Below are 12,972 nucleotides of genomic sequence, written 5' to 3' on the forward strand. Positions count from 1 at the left end.
TTCCCCATTTGACTCCCTCCTAATTGCCACACAACATTCCTTTGCATCAACCCTTTCCTTCTCTGCTCTCTGCCAACCCATCCCTCTCCTTCTCTGCCTTCGCTGCACCTTCCCTCTCCAATTCCATGTGAGAGAAGGCACCTTGGTCCTTTCCTGAACATGTTCTAAGTTCCTTCGAGCAAAGCATGCCAAAGTTTTGATTTTTTTTTTCGGTTATGTACTTCGACATTGATGCATTCCTAGTGCACGACGATGGAAGACGGGAAAGGGGGTTCGCTGCTGATGGGAAGGGATGGCGGACAAAACGAAGAGATGGCGGTGGCGGACAACTGTGAGCCACGAGCCTACGATGACTTGCGCTGGAGAGCCGATGGTGTTGTCGCACATGACGTGGTTGTTCATCCGTCGCGAGCGAAGAGGGGAAGGAGCGATGGCTTAGGGCAAAAAAAAAGAAAGTCTTTTATTGGACAAAAAAATGAAATAATATATATTTTTTTAAAACTCCGCCCGTGGTGTAAAGAATCGGGAATGAATTCTAAACCACCACTTTACTTGGGTTTTGTCCATTCCAAATTATTTAGGAATGATACCAAAATTTTTAATCCCAAATCCATTAACCAACCACCTTGTATTTCTATTATTCCATTCCCTCATTCCCAAATCCTTAAATCAAATGCCACCTTAGTATCTTTCTTTTCACATTATATGGAAGCTGCAATTGCCTTCTCATCATGCTAATAACGATTTAGTAGATTAGCCTTATGTTTAGTGTCACAAGGTACTCCATATCAAGGTTTCTTGTCCAACATGGACCGTGTCATATTTGTACAATTGATGAGGCAGTAAGTTGATTTTGCCATGAATAAAGTTGGTTTGAGCGGCCTATTACCTAGTGTCAGATCTCCAATGATGTGAAGATTCTATTGAATCCAATCAAACCGTCAAGAAGGGGAAAACTGGTATCTCCATTCTAGTAAGATGATTGTCTTATTGTTCCTTTTGAGGAACTTGCCCCTTGAATGACTTGGGCCATAACAACTCTTGGAATCGAATGGGGTCACCATTGTCAATGCAGTAAATCATATCAAGGAGCAATTTGAGTTCTTGATTCCATTGTCAACTCCACCCATGACGAATTAACCCATCATGGTCGGTCCCAAGTCTGGATAAAGGAGAAGGACTGCGTTAGGTTGTTAGTCAGTGTTAAACTATGACAAATATTCAACGAATGGATCCATTAAACTATTGTGTTATTGCTAGGTTGTTCTCTAGAAGAAACTCATTGCAAGGTTCGACTGTAACATCTCGGCAAGGACCGTTACATCTCTAGAACTCGGGTGTAGTGTTAAATATGTAAGAGTTCACGTTGCATGTCCTACTGTAATGTATCGACAAGGATTGTTACATCTCTATGAGAACTTGAGTGTAGTGTTAAATAGATAAGAATTCTCGTATCATAGGTTAGATTAGAATAACTATTATAAGAAAACTAATAGTTTAAGATTTGGAACATGGAACATAGGAATCCTCACTGGTAAAGCAATGGAGGTAGTAGATACGATGATTAGGAGAAAAATTAATATTTTGTGCATACAAGAGACAAAATGGGTAGGCGAAAAGGCAAAGATGATAGAGAACTCGGGTTTTAAGTTATGATACACAGTAAAAAGTAAAAAAAGAAATGGAGTGAGTATTATTATAGATAGTTCGTTAAAGAATGAAGTTGTAATAGTTAAAAAGGGAGATAGAATTATAGCTCTCAAGATAGTAGTGACGAACGAAACTATTAACGTAATTAGCATATATGCACCTCAAGTAGGATCAGATGAAGATACCAAATCAAGATTTTGGAATGATCTAGATAAAGTATTATAAAATATTTCACCAAATGAAATAATTTTAATAGGAGACGATCTAAATGAACATGTCAGAGTGAAAAATGAGGAATATGAGAGGGTGTATAGGCGTTATGAGTTTGGAATAAGAAATGAAAGGAAAACTATATTGGATTTTGTGATAACATATGACATTATACTAGCTAATACATTTTTTAAGAAAAAAGAAGTCAAAAGTAGGAATAATAAATCGCAAATTGACTTTCTTATAATTAGGAAGAGGGATAGAAAAATTGGTAAAAATTGTAAGGTCATCTTTAGAGAAAGCTTAACTACCCAACATACGTTAGTAGTGTAAGGAGATCGGTGGCCGGCTTGAAGGGGGGTTGGATAGACGACACCCCCAAATCGATTGCTTCCTACACTCGTTAGTATGCGCAACGGAAATACAAACTAACTACAAATATAAAAGCTAAACACTAAAGGAAAGAAAAACAAGCAAACCGCTAACACGTTCGTTTAACGTGGTTCGGAGATTAGGGCTCCTACTCCACGGTGTGTCCTTGAGATGGACGATCTCGATCTGTCGGTGGATTAGCCCCCGGCAAACTCCGGCTATCTCAAGTAGATCCTTGTGGGTGGAGAAACCTCACCACAACACTCATAAACACTTGAGAACAAGTAGACTACTAATTAGGGTTTATCACCACTAATTTCGTCAGCTATAACCAAGCTCCCAAGGCTTGGTTATATAGGTCACGGGTTGGAAACCCCGCCTACCAGTCGACTGCTAAAACTAGCAGTCGACTGCCCTTTGTGGAAATTCGACCGTTACATCCTAACGGCTCGATACCAGTCGACTGCCAAAACTAGCAATCGACTGATCCACACAAATCGAGCGAACAGAAATATTCTGTTCGCTGCCAGTCGACTGCACCAGTCGACTACACCAATCGATTGCTGTTTTCAGCAATCGACTGCTATAGTAATTGCTACAGTACTGCTATAGTAATTGGTACAGTAACCCCTAAACTTAGGATTTTACCCCGAGTACAATCTCTCAGCACTCGAACCCTCACCCTTATGACTCACTTGACGCTTCTTTGCAGCCTTGACCTCTTGCCTTCACGCCTATTTCCTTTGGCTCTTGTCCCTCGAATGCATTCAAGCCCGCAGCTCGTCTCCAATGCCATCCTTCGCGTATGCCTCGAAGTCGCTTCCCTCGGCCCTTGTCCTCGTTGCCTTGTCCAAGGTCCCTCGGATGCTCCATCCTTCACCGGATCCGAAGCCATCAACCTGAGTCATATGTGTATCCTGCAAACCTGCACAACTCAAATGCACATATCAAATACAAGGGTGAACCTAACTTAAACCCTTTGCCCAAACACCAAAACACATGGTCGCACGGACCATTGAGATTGCTCCAACAAGTAGTATTGCATATACGCCTCAATCATAGTAGTAATAGAAGAAAAATATACACGATTTCTAAAAATTAAGTGATGGAAGTTAAAGGATGGGAAACAAAATATATTTAAGGAGAATGTATGAGTACAAACATTAGGTGAAATATACGGTGATTTTAATACGACTTGGGATAAGATAGTATCAAAGTTGAAAATAATAACTAAGAGTGTACTTGGTGAGTCAAAGGGACATGCACCGCCAAATAAGGAATCTTGGTAGTGGAATGAGAAAGTACAGGAGAAAGTGAAGGAAAAACAAGCATCCTATAAGAAATTATATATTTGTAAGAATGAGGAAAACTTAAAAAAATAAATAATAGATAAGAAAGAGACTAAGAAAGTAATAAATGAAGTAAAAAAATGAAATTTTTGAATGATTATATTAGAAATTGAATACAAAAGAAAGAGAAAGAGACATTTCTAGAATAATTAAAGTGAGAGAGGAAGACGAGATTTTATGCAAATAACATATATTAAAGATGAATGCAATAGGGTACTAGTAAATGATGGAGAAATAAACGAGCGGTGGAAAATATATTTTCATCAACTTTTTAATGAAGATTTGGGTGACCAAATTAACTTAGATAATTTAAATAGGTGAGTATAGAAATTTAAACTTTTATCATAGAATTCAAATGTTATCGGTAGAACAAGCTTTAAATGAGATGAAAAATGGAAAAACCATTAAACCAGATTATATTCCAATAGAGGTATGGAAGTGTCTAGGGAAACAAGGTATTTAATGGCTTATAAAATTATTTAACATGATATTGAAAACGAAAAAAATATTTGATTAATGAAGGGTAAGTACTCTAGTTCCTTTATATAAGAACAAGGGAAACATACAAAATTGTACAACTTATAGGGGTATTAAACTAATAAGTCATACTATGAAACTTTGGGAAAAAGTAATAAAAATTACAGTGACCGAAAATCAATTTGGATTCATGATTAGAAGGTCAATAATAGAAACTATACATCTTTATAGACAACTAATTGAAAAGTACTGGGAGCAAAAGTAAGATCTTCACATGATATTCAAACTTAGAAAAAGCCTATGATGGAGTCCCAGTAGTAGCATATATTTAACTAATTAAAGATATATATGAGGATGTAACGATTAAAGTGAAGACTTTAGGTGGATTAACTAACTCATTTCCAGTATAGATACGGTTACTTCAAGGATCAGCTCTAAGCCCCTATCTTTTTACACTAATCATGGACGGACTCATTGGACACATTGAGTACCGTGGTGCATGATGTTTGCAGATGATATTGTTTTGATAGATGAGACACGTGAAGGAATAAATGCTAAACTAGAATTTTGGCGAAAAATACTAGAAGTGAAAGGTTTCAGATTTAGTAGAGTAAAGACAGAATATATAAAATTTAAGTTTAGCAATATTATACGTAATGAGACAATTGTTAAGATGGAGGATGATGACTTTTTTGTAATGAGAGCTTTAAGTATTTAGAATCACTTTTGCAAAACGATGGAGGAATTGAGAGAGATGTCTTAATAGAATATAAGCAGGATGATTGAAATGGAGGTTAGCATCGGTAATTTATGTGATTGTAAAGTACCTCTAAAATTTAAAGGGAAGTTCTACAAAACGGTGGTTAGACATGCTATATTATATGACGTTGAATGTTGAGCTATGACATGAGCACATGAGCAGAAGATGAAAGTTGTAGATATGAGGATGTTAAGATGGATGTGTGAACATACGAGGATCGACAAAATAAAAAATGAGAGCATTAGAGAGAAAATTAGAGTTGTATTTATTGAGGGAAAGCTCCGAGAGAGATATTTAATATGATACAAATATATACTTAGATGGTCAATAACTAAGGGCAATGTGAAACTATGATAATACGCACATCAAATGAGGAAGAAGACCAAAAAAGATTTGGTTAGCAATAATAAAATAAGATAAAATTTATTTAAATATAAATGATGATATAATAGGGGATAGAGCTCAATGAGTTAGAAGGATCCATATAGCCGACCTCACCTAGTGGAATAAGGCTTGTTGTTGATACCCTTATGAGCCAAAGAAAATTTGTCTGTGCAGGAGGTTAGAAACCAACCCAACGAGAAAATTAATAACAAGATAAGGCCTGGATACTTCTCTGCATGGTTTACTTCTCCACCCTTTCGAAAATGAGGCTGGTTTTTATAGTTGTCTATAACTATCCAAGGAAAACAAACATCCTGGGGTTAAATGTTATATGGATGACTCTGTAAATCTTAAGGGGAGCACTGCATTCCTACGTTTTTCATTCTCAATGTTACCTAACACTTTTCAAGAGGTCCATTTTTCCCTTTTTATTATTTTTTGTTCCTCCGGTGAATGTTGAATGATTTTGTTTATTTTAATCACTTAGATGGACATAACCAAATTATTTTTTCTTAAACAAATTGTTGTAGAATTCATCGTTGCTACTAAAGCATGATGCTTATTCTGTTTAAACAGTTATATTTGTGGCATATTTTCTATTAAATTCATGTGAAAAAACAAAATTATCTGGCATATGAAAAAGTGTCCTCATGATGTTGGTAAATCTGATTGAAAAAAAAAAAATCTGTGCAGATGAGAGGGGAGAAGCAACTTATTGAACAAATACTACAGACTGAAATTAATCTTTTCCGATCCATCAGAGATGGGACTGCCCTTATGCAGCACATGGAAGACTTCTACTACATCACTCTTTTGGAGGTTTTTTTGCCAATCTTTTCACTAATGCCCGATGACTTCAATTATGCTTCTGAATGATCTAACTGAGAATGCTTTACGTACATTTTCCAGGACTGTCAAATCAATTCTTCTTTTAGTAAACTATTGGACTTAATCTCATTTCCTAATTGTAATAGGATCCCATTTGGGTGCATCGTTAGTTTAAATGAGGGAAAGGTGTCCACTTGATTGAATCATTTAATATGAGAAATGTGATCCCATCATGATAAACAAAAGTGTAGCATTTTGTTATTGGTAGCTTCATATTTTCTTAAGATATGCTTGACATTGGCATATGAAGAAACTAAAAGTAGTGAATAGAAGATTGATAATATTATTGTTAATTAGAACTTTAATTTATAAAAAATATCAATCCCTTTCCTAGGATCTTGAGTTTTTTAGAAACATAGTTGACATGGTTAAGTTAATTATCTTGTCCACCCCGCTTGAAGTTAGGGTTGTATTGCACATATAAGTGGTAACAGTTAGCACTACTAACAAACATGTGGAGAAAGGAAGATCAGATCCTACTGCAAGAATGGCTCCATATTAGTTTGACCCAACTTTTGATCTTGCACAGTACATTCATCTCCGCAGGTAAATTGGTGATAGTTATGCTAGAACTAAAATCTTTTAGGCCCAATTCTTGTGTTAATATGTTTTACTATGTTGTACCAGGCATATAGAGAACTTCTGTATGCGTTTCCATTCATGTTTGCAAAATATTTAAAATATTTATTGCAAATTATTCTATGGGATTAAACTGAATCTGTTTAACATTCTCTTATCCCAGAGTGTCAGATTGAACTATCGGTGTCAACCAACTGACAAATCAAATCCAAGTGAGAGTTTGTGATTGAAGGCTTGCAAATGATCGGTCAAGGCATGTCTTCCGAAGTTCTGTATAATCGGCTCATCAACCAAGCTTTCTATTTGTATATTTCTTGCTTTACACTATTGTGATGCTTTGTTATGATTATTTTTCTTAAAGTAGCTTAGGAGTTTTGATGAGTTCCATCTCTTGTACAAGAATCTTGCGTATGGGGGTTAAGTTCTTTTAGGAGTATTAGCAGTATTGTTTACCTGTTTATTAGAGAATTTTTAAATTGATATCAAATTTGTCTAAATTGAGTTGAATGAATAAGTTTGGTATCAGTTTTGTTTCCTTTTCAGTTTTGTCATTTTTCAAATTAAAATTATTTTAAAATGCATTTTTTAAAAAAATAATCAAATAGTTTGGTTTATGGTTTTGGATGATTACCAATGATTCTATTTGTATATACTTGAGCACATGGAATGGATCAACTCAACTAGTACCTTTTTGATGGGTCTATGGGAATAAATAAACTTATTTACTAAGTAATTAGATAAATTTAAAATATAAAAATGTTAAATTATAAAATAAATTTGAATTAAGAGTTTAATAATATTTAAATGGATCATTCTGTCAAGCTCGAATCATGATTTTTAAAAAAGGAGATAAATTCAAAATTGGATGTTTCAATAGCTTGAATTTATTTTAACTTCAGGTTAGTTTGGCTTGATTATTTTATCAAACAAGACTGAATAGGACAAAGCTTGGTTTGGTTATGAAAGGGAATGAATTGAGGATATGAGAAAGACGATTTAATAAAAATTAATTAAATCGGTTCATTTTTTTTATCAAAATAAGTTTAGAGTAAAATTAATCGATAGATTAAATGATTTCAAATTGACATAAAGTTAGGTCTTATATGTTTGATTATTTTTTTTAATTATATTCATATTCTCATCAATTTGTTGAGAGGAAGGATTTTTTAAATTCATAATTTAATAATTTTAAAATTTACCTCCACGAGTTGATAATTTTAAAATTTATCAACGGGATTCGAGGAAAAAAAAAACACAAGTTATTTTTCTTATCGGTGGATGGCAACTTTTGAAGAAAAAAACTAACTCGAAGAGCTGAAGCAAAATCCATGTCGGATACGAAACTAATCAATCAATCAATCTCCTCTCGTCCTTTTATTTTGCCAAATAAATAATGTAAGTCGATGCCCATAATTTCACCACTCGGAAAGATTTAGATCAGATGACAAAATGAAGACAATGGAAATGCTCATGCAAGTTCTGATCACAACTGTATTGTACTGTACTGTACATTATGCCTGCCCCAGAGTTTCACCTCCCTTTCAAGTAAAGTTTCAGACCCTTCTGTCTTCCTCTTCTTCTTCATCTTCTCTTGGCCAGATCGAACGTCCGCTTCAAGAACTGGTTGGCCATGTCGTCGTCCCTGTAGCAGATCACCCGGAGCACCGTGTTTGGGTCGGCCCGATTCCACCTGCCCGTCGTCGGCGGCATCGGCAATTTCGACCCGGCTCCCTCGCCGACCAACCCGAGGCCGCTCGCCTCGTACGCCGCGATGCTGAAATCCTCGATCAGCCTCTCGGTGGGCAACCCCATGAGGGCCACGATTCCCTCCACCACCTCGGACTCCCGCCCCAGCACCTCCTCCGCCACCAGCCCCTCCCCGCAGGTGCAGAACGCCCGCTTCAAGCTCCGGAAGTCCTCCAGCACGGCCGCGTAGTCCTCCCGCTCGAAGGCGCGCTCCGGCCCCCCGGCCAAGAGGACCATCAAGAACGCCTCGAACGTCGCCCGCATCACCTCCTTCATCGCCGCCGGCTGCGCGCGGTCCGTCAAGATCGACACCAGCAGCGTCAGGTTCTGCTTCAGGGTGCGGAGCGCCGGGCGGATCCTCGCCCCGCCCACGCTCTCCACGTACAACCCTTCGTAGAGCGAGAAGCGGGAGTCGAGGAAGATGAGGCGGTACGCCGCGACCTCCGCCACGTGGCTGATAGCCGACTGGGCCGCCGACCGGGCGAGCTCGAAGTGGTGCGCCGACGCCAGGTGGCGCGGCCGGCCGGAGGGGGAGAGCCCGCTGCGCGCGAAGGTGAGCGACTTGTCCAGGGCGTGGATGTTGGCGAAGAGGTAGTGGAGGGAGTTGAGGCGGATGTAAAGCCGCTGTGTGCCACGGCTAGTGCACGGCCGCGGGTGGTCGGAGTTGTTGGCCCGGCCCTTCCTCCTCTTCTGCCGGCCGCCGGCGCCGGCCCTGCAATTGGCCGTCTTCTTCCATAGCTTCCTGAATTGGGAGTCCTGGTTGCACCTGGTGAGTGGAGGGAGGCTGGGCATGTAGCTTTGCTTCGTCCCTAAACAATCAATGAATTAATTGCTGACATTAAATTTCATGATCAAATCAAATTGCAATCGAAGACAAATACCACATGCAGAAACGAAGGCTATGTAGTCATGGAACAGCATGTCCAAGCCATCGGCAAGGTATTGAACCATGTGATCTTGGATTCCGACAGGGATCACGAAGAACTCGTCAAAAGTCACCTTCGCTAGCTTCATCAAATCCATGGAAGATCGAGCATACGGTTCGTTATTTGATACCGGCGTCCAGGTCTTCAAGACGAGAAAAAGTCTGTGAATCTTAAAGAGTCGATGCAACCAACGGCATCCAGTGGTGGATATCATTCATTTCTCACCTCAACTTCTTTGGCTCTATCAACGCAATCCTTTCCTCGCCGTAACCTCTCTTCTATCCATTTCCTGAGAAGGCTTCCGACGATCGAATCGACTTCGTAAGGCACCACGTCCCTCAGTGCTGCCTCCCCTCCGTCTTCGGAGTCGTCGACTGCCAGTTGCACCAGGAACTTCTCCAGCTTCCCTGAAGCTAGCAACACCTGGACTACCTCATTGGTTAGGATGGAGACCTTGGCCAAGAACTGCTTTAGCACAATCCCAAAGCAGCTGTGGATGGTCACCACCGCCACGGCAATTGGCATCGGGTGCCATTTCTTCAGCACGGGCCCAAATACTTCCTTCCCTAGCTTTGCCATTTCTTCCGTATCGTTAGCGAGATGGATCATAATGTTGCTCGGATCTTCGTCTACTTTGACAATCATGCTATCGTTTTGGGCGGCTGCTCCGTGTTCTAACATCTACCATGAAATTCTAATCAAACAGGAGCAATATTTTATGAGCCTCGAAGTCACACCAGAAAGAAAGAAAGAAAGAAAAAGTACCTTGGTGAATGCGTTTCTTATGGAAGACTTTATGAAGTAATCCACTTTCTTTGTCGATGTATTTGCCCCCGTTTCGACAGGATTGTTGTCTGCAAAGATCACTTCACTTGAAAGATCTTCACCGATTATCTTCGAGGTGGAGATCACCAGGGTAAGAACATGTTCCATGTTCGTGATGGTGTCCTTGTCGAAGTACTCTTGGTAATCCAACATCATCTTCTCTGCCCAACCATACATGGTACTGAGTGAACCGAACAAGAGCTTTGTGTAGTTAGCTTCGGGATTGGGCTTCTTCGCGTCATGAGCAACCTCGACTAGTATCGTCACCGCGGCTCCAAGTAGATCCGGCTCATTTTGCCTGGTCTCGACGTACTGTTGGAAGAAAACCCAAGCAAAGCAAACATTGTGGATCATCCTGTTTATTCCCAAGCTCGACCATGTCTTCTTCATCAGCTCAATCAGCTCGTCCACCTCGTCTAAGACCACGGTTTCTTCGCGGAGGTCGAAGATGGAACGGAGCAGGGCGAGGTAGAGGTGGATGTTCACCGGGTAGCCGTCCACCCAGTGGCAACTTTCTGAGGAGGAACCGGTGCCGGAGTTACGCCAAGCTAAGGCGATGACAGAGTTGCAGAGCATGCGCATGACCTCGGAGTTCTTGCTGGTGTCGATGGGTCTGTTCTCGGTGGCCTTGATGATGTCTAGCAGACGCACGGCGGCGGGATTTTGGCGGTCGACGGGCTGCGAAGGGTACAAGAGGAGGCCTGCCTCGAGGAGCTTGAGCTGCCGCCGCTGCCATTGATGGTATTCCTGTGCGTCGTAGAATTCCGAGGGCTTCAACTGGCGAAGGAGCTCCAGAGGAAGAATGATCGTCTCTGCCTTTCTACTCGTCTGCTAACACAAAAATTGGAAATAAACAACTTTTTTTTTTATATTTTTTGCAAATCTATTCATGCTTTTGGCTACATCAAAATCAAGTTTTGGAAGCTTACAACCAAAACAAACAAACAAAAAAAAATTGATCTTGAATGTTGGATGAATTTTCTATTACTGGGGAAAAAATGGGCAAGTTTGGGGGAAAAGATTGGAGATGCATGGCCTCACCTGTCCAACTAGGGTTCGCATGAGGGTCTTCCTTAGTCGGTGATCGCTATGCTCCGGGACGCACATTTGCAATCGCATGATCTCCGCCGACGTCATCGGCCGCTTCGCCTTCCCAGGCGAGTTAGAGACCCCATTCAGCATGCCTTTCCTCATCGGGGACGACCTCCGTGTCGAGAGCCCCAATGCCTTCTTGATCCTGCTGTTCGGCACCGTCATCCCTGAGCAGATCTTGGGGGATCCTGGTGGTTCCCCTCCCCCACCATTGCCGCCGCCGCCCTCCACCGCCGGGTGGTAGTTGATGGAGCTCTTGATGCCTCCGAAGCCCGGCGACGATCGGCACGACATGAAGAAGAGCTCGTACGCCGCCTCGCGGATGTCGGATCGCGTGAGGGAGTCGATCCGCCCGAAGGGGCTTTCGACGACGGCGTCGAAGTCCGCATCGGCGTTGGTGTCGGAGGCCGAGGCGGTGGAGAGGGAGGGGCTGTGGTGGCGGCCCATTGTCCGGTGGTGACGGGTCAGGCTGCGGCGAGTGAGGGGCGGAGAGACATGATGGGCTCCACCGTCGTCGTTGGGATTGGAGGGCGAAGAGGAAATGGAGGAGGGAAAAGGAAATCGTTGGCCCGTTGCGCGGAAATTGGAATATTTGTTTTTTTTTAAAAAATATATTTTTTAAAGAAAAAAAAATACCTTGTTTTTATCTTAATTTAGTTAAACTCAATCAAATATTTATTCTATTAATAATTGATGTGGTGATAAGGAGGGGTCCGTCTCGCGGAGAATAGCTATCACAGTGGATGTCAAAGTCAAGGCGGTCAACATTCAGATATGATCGGCCGGTCGGACGATCATGCCCCGACCGAGGGGAGAAGGTTCCGATCCGATCCCGCATTTGACACGGGGAAGTGTAAAATGACCGACGCTCAAGGGAGTAGCAGACGTTGGACGGAAGAGGAGACGATGTATGAAAGCCGGGCTGAGCAGCTACCTCGCTCGACCTTGCGATAGGACTCGATATTGGCACAGTGGAGCTCTAGCCAACCGGATGAGACGCAAGAACAACGGAGCTACGGCCGACCAGACGAGACACAAGAACAGTGGAGTTACGACCGAGCGGACACATGCACAGGAATAGTGAAGTTTCGGCCGAGCAGACGAGACATAGGAACAGCAAAGTTCTGGCCGAGTGGCCCACCTGCTCAGCATGACAGCATACTCTCTCTGTTATCCATCGACATTCTTTTGGGAGTTAGTGCCACTGACACCGGACATGAACAACTAGAAGATCGTACGGCGGAAGCTTCCACTGTTACTTCAGAGATATGCTCGGCCTGTTAAGGTACTATGTCAGGGACACTTTACTGACAAATCTTTTCAGGAAAAACTTTGAGAAGCGTGCTCGCCTTGGGGAGCGTGTATGCACACTACAGGAGTTCTATATAAAGGGGGTCCCGGCATCGACAGAGGTACGCAATATGCAATAGACACTATTCGTGCTACTGTTCATTCTTGTTATTGCTATGCCTTCTACTTCATCGTAGGTGATTGACTTGAGCATCGGAAGGCCAACGCAGGGGACCCTTTCCCTGGCTCGGCACTGACGTAATATATGTTGTAGGTCGAAGCGGAGTCTACATATGGTCAACGGGAGCGCCACGTCTCTAGCTTTCCATTGCATCGACTTTCGGGCATGATCATATTTGGCGTCGTCCCAAGGAGCTCCTTCGCCCGTTGAAGCCCTCGGAATATAGAGCTCCGAAACTTGATT

General features: G+C 41.7%; 2 protein-coding genes across 2 annotated transcripts in view; one reads left to right on the forward strand and one right to left on the reverse strand.

Moving 5' to 3' along the window:
- Window positions 1-7,204, forward strand: part of LOC121992867 — a 38,729-nt gene extending 31,525 nt beyond the window's left edge. The window contains exons 17-18 of the mRNA XM_042547474.1: window positions 5,896-6,021; window positions 6,833-7,204. Of these exons, the coding sequence (XP_042403408.1) occupies window positions 5,896-6,021; window positions 6,833-6,895 (189 nt within the window). The 3' untranslated portion in view covers window positions 6,896-7,204. The remainder of the gene's footprint in view (window positions 1-5,895; window positions 6,022-6,832) is intronic.
- An 815-nt stretch (window positions 7,205-8,019) lies between these two features.
- Window positions 8,020-11,774, reverse strand: LOC121992868 (protein unc-13 homolog). The gene is made up of 5 exons (XM_042547476.1): window positions 11,208-11,774; window positions 10,107-10,994; window positions 9,567-10,022; window positions 9,297-9,483; window positions 8,020-9,224 (listed from the first exon to the last, which is right to left on the reverse strand). The coding sequence occupies exons 1-5, from the start codon at window positions 11,703-11,705 to the stop codon at window positions 8,251-8,253; spliced, it is 3,003 nt and encodes a 1,000-aa protein (XP_042403410.1). The 5' UTR covers window positions 11,706-11,774; the 3' UTR covers window positions 8,020-8,250.
- Window positions 11,775-12,972: the final 1,198 nt, after the last annotated feature.

Source organism: Zingiber officinale, chromosome 6B (genome assembly GCF_018446385.1).
Source record: "Zingiber officinale cultivar Zhangliang chromosome 6B, Zo_v1.1, whole genome shotgun sequence".
NCBI classification, from domain to species: Eukaryota; Viridiplantae; Streptophyta; class Magnoliopsida; order Zingiberales; family Zingiberaceae; genus Zingiber; species Zingiber officinale.

Excerpts from the sequence above, each read along its gene's own strand:
- LOC121992868 (XM_042547476.1), bottom strand. The coding sequence starts at position 11,705 with ATGGGCCGCCACCACAGCCCCTCCCTCTCCACCGCCTCGGCCTCCGAC. Across the intron at positions 10,023-10,106 it reads TAAGAAACGCATTCACCAAG|ATGTTAGAACACGGAGCAGC; the intron begins GTACTTTTTCTT and ends ATTTCATGGTAG. Across the intron at positions 9,484-9,566 it reads ATAGAGCCAAAGAAGTTGAG|ACCTGGACGCCGGTATCAAA; the intron begins GTGAGAAATGAA and ends CTCGTCTTGAAG.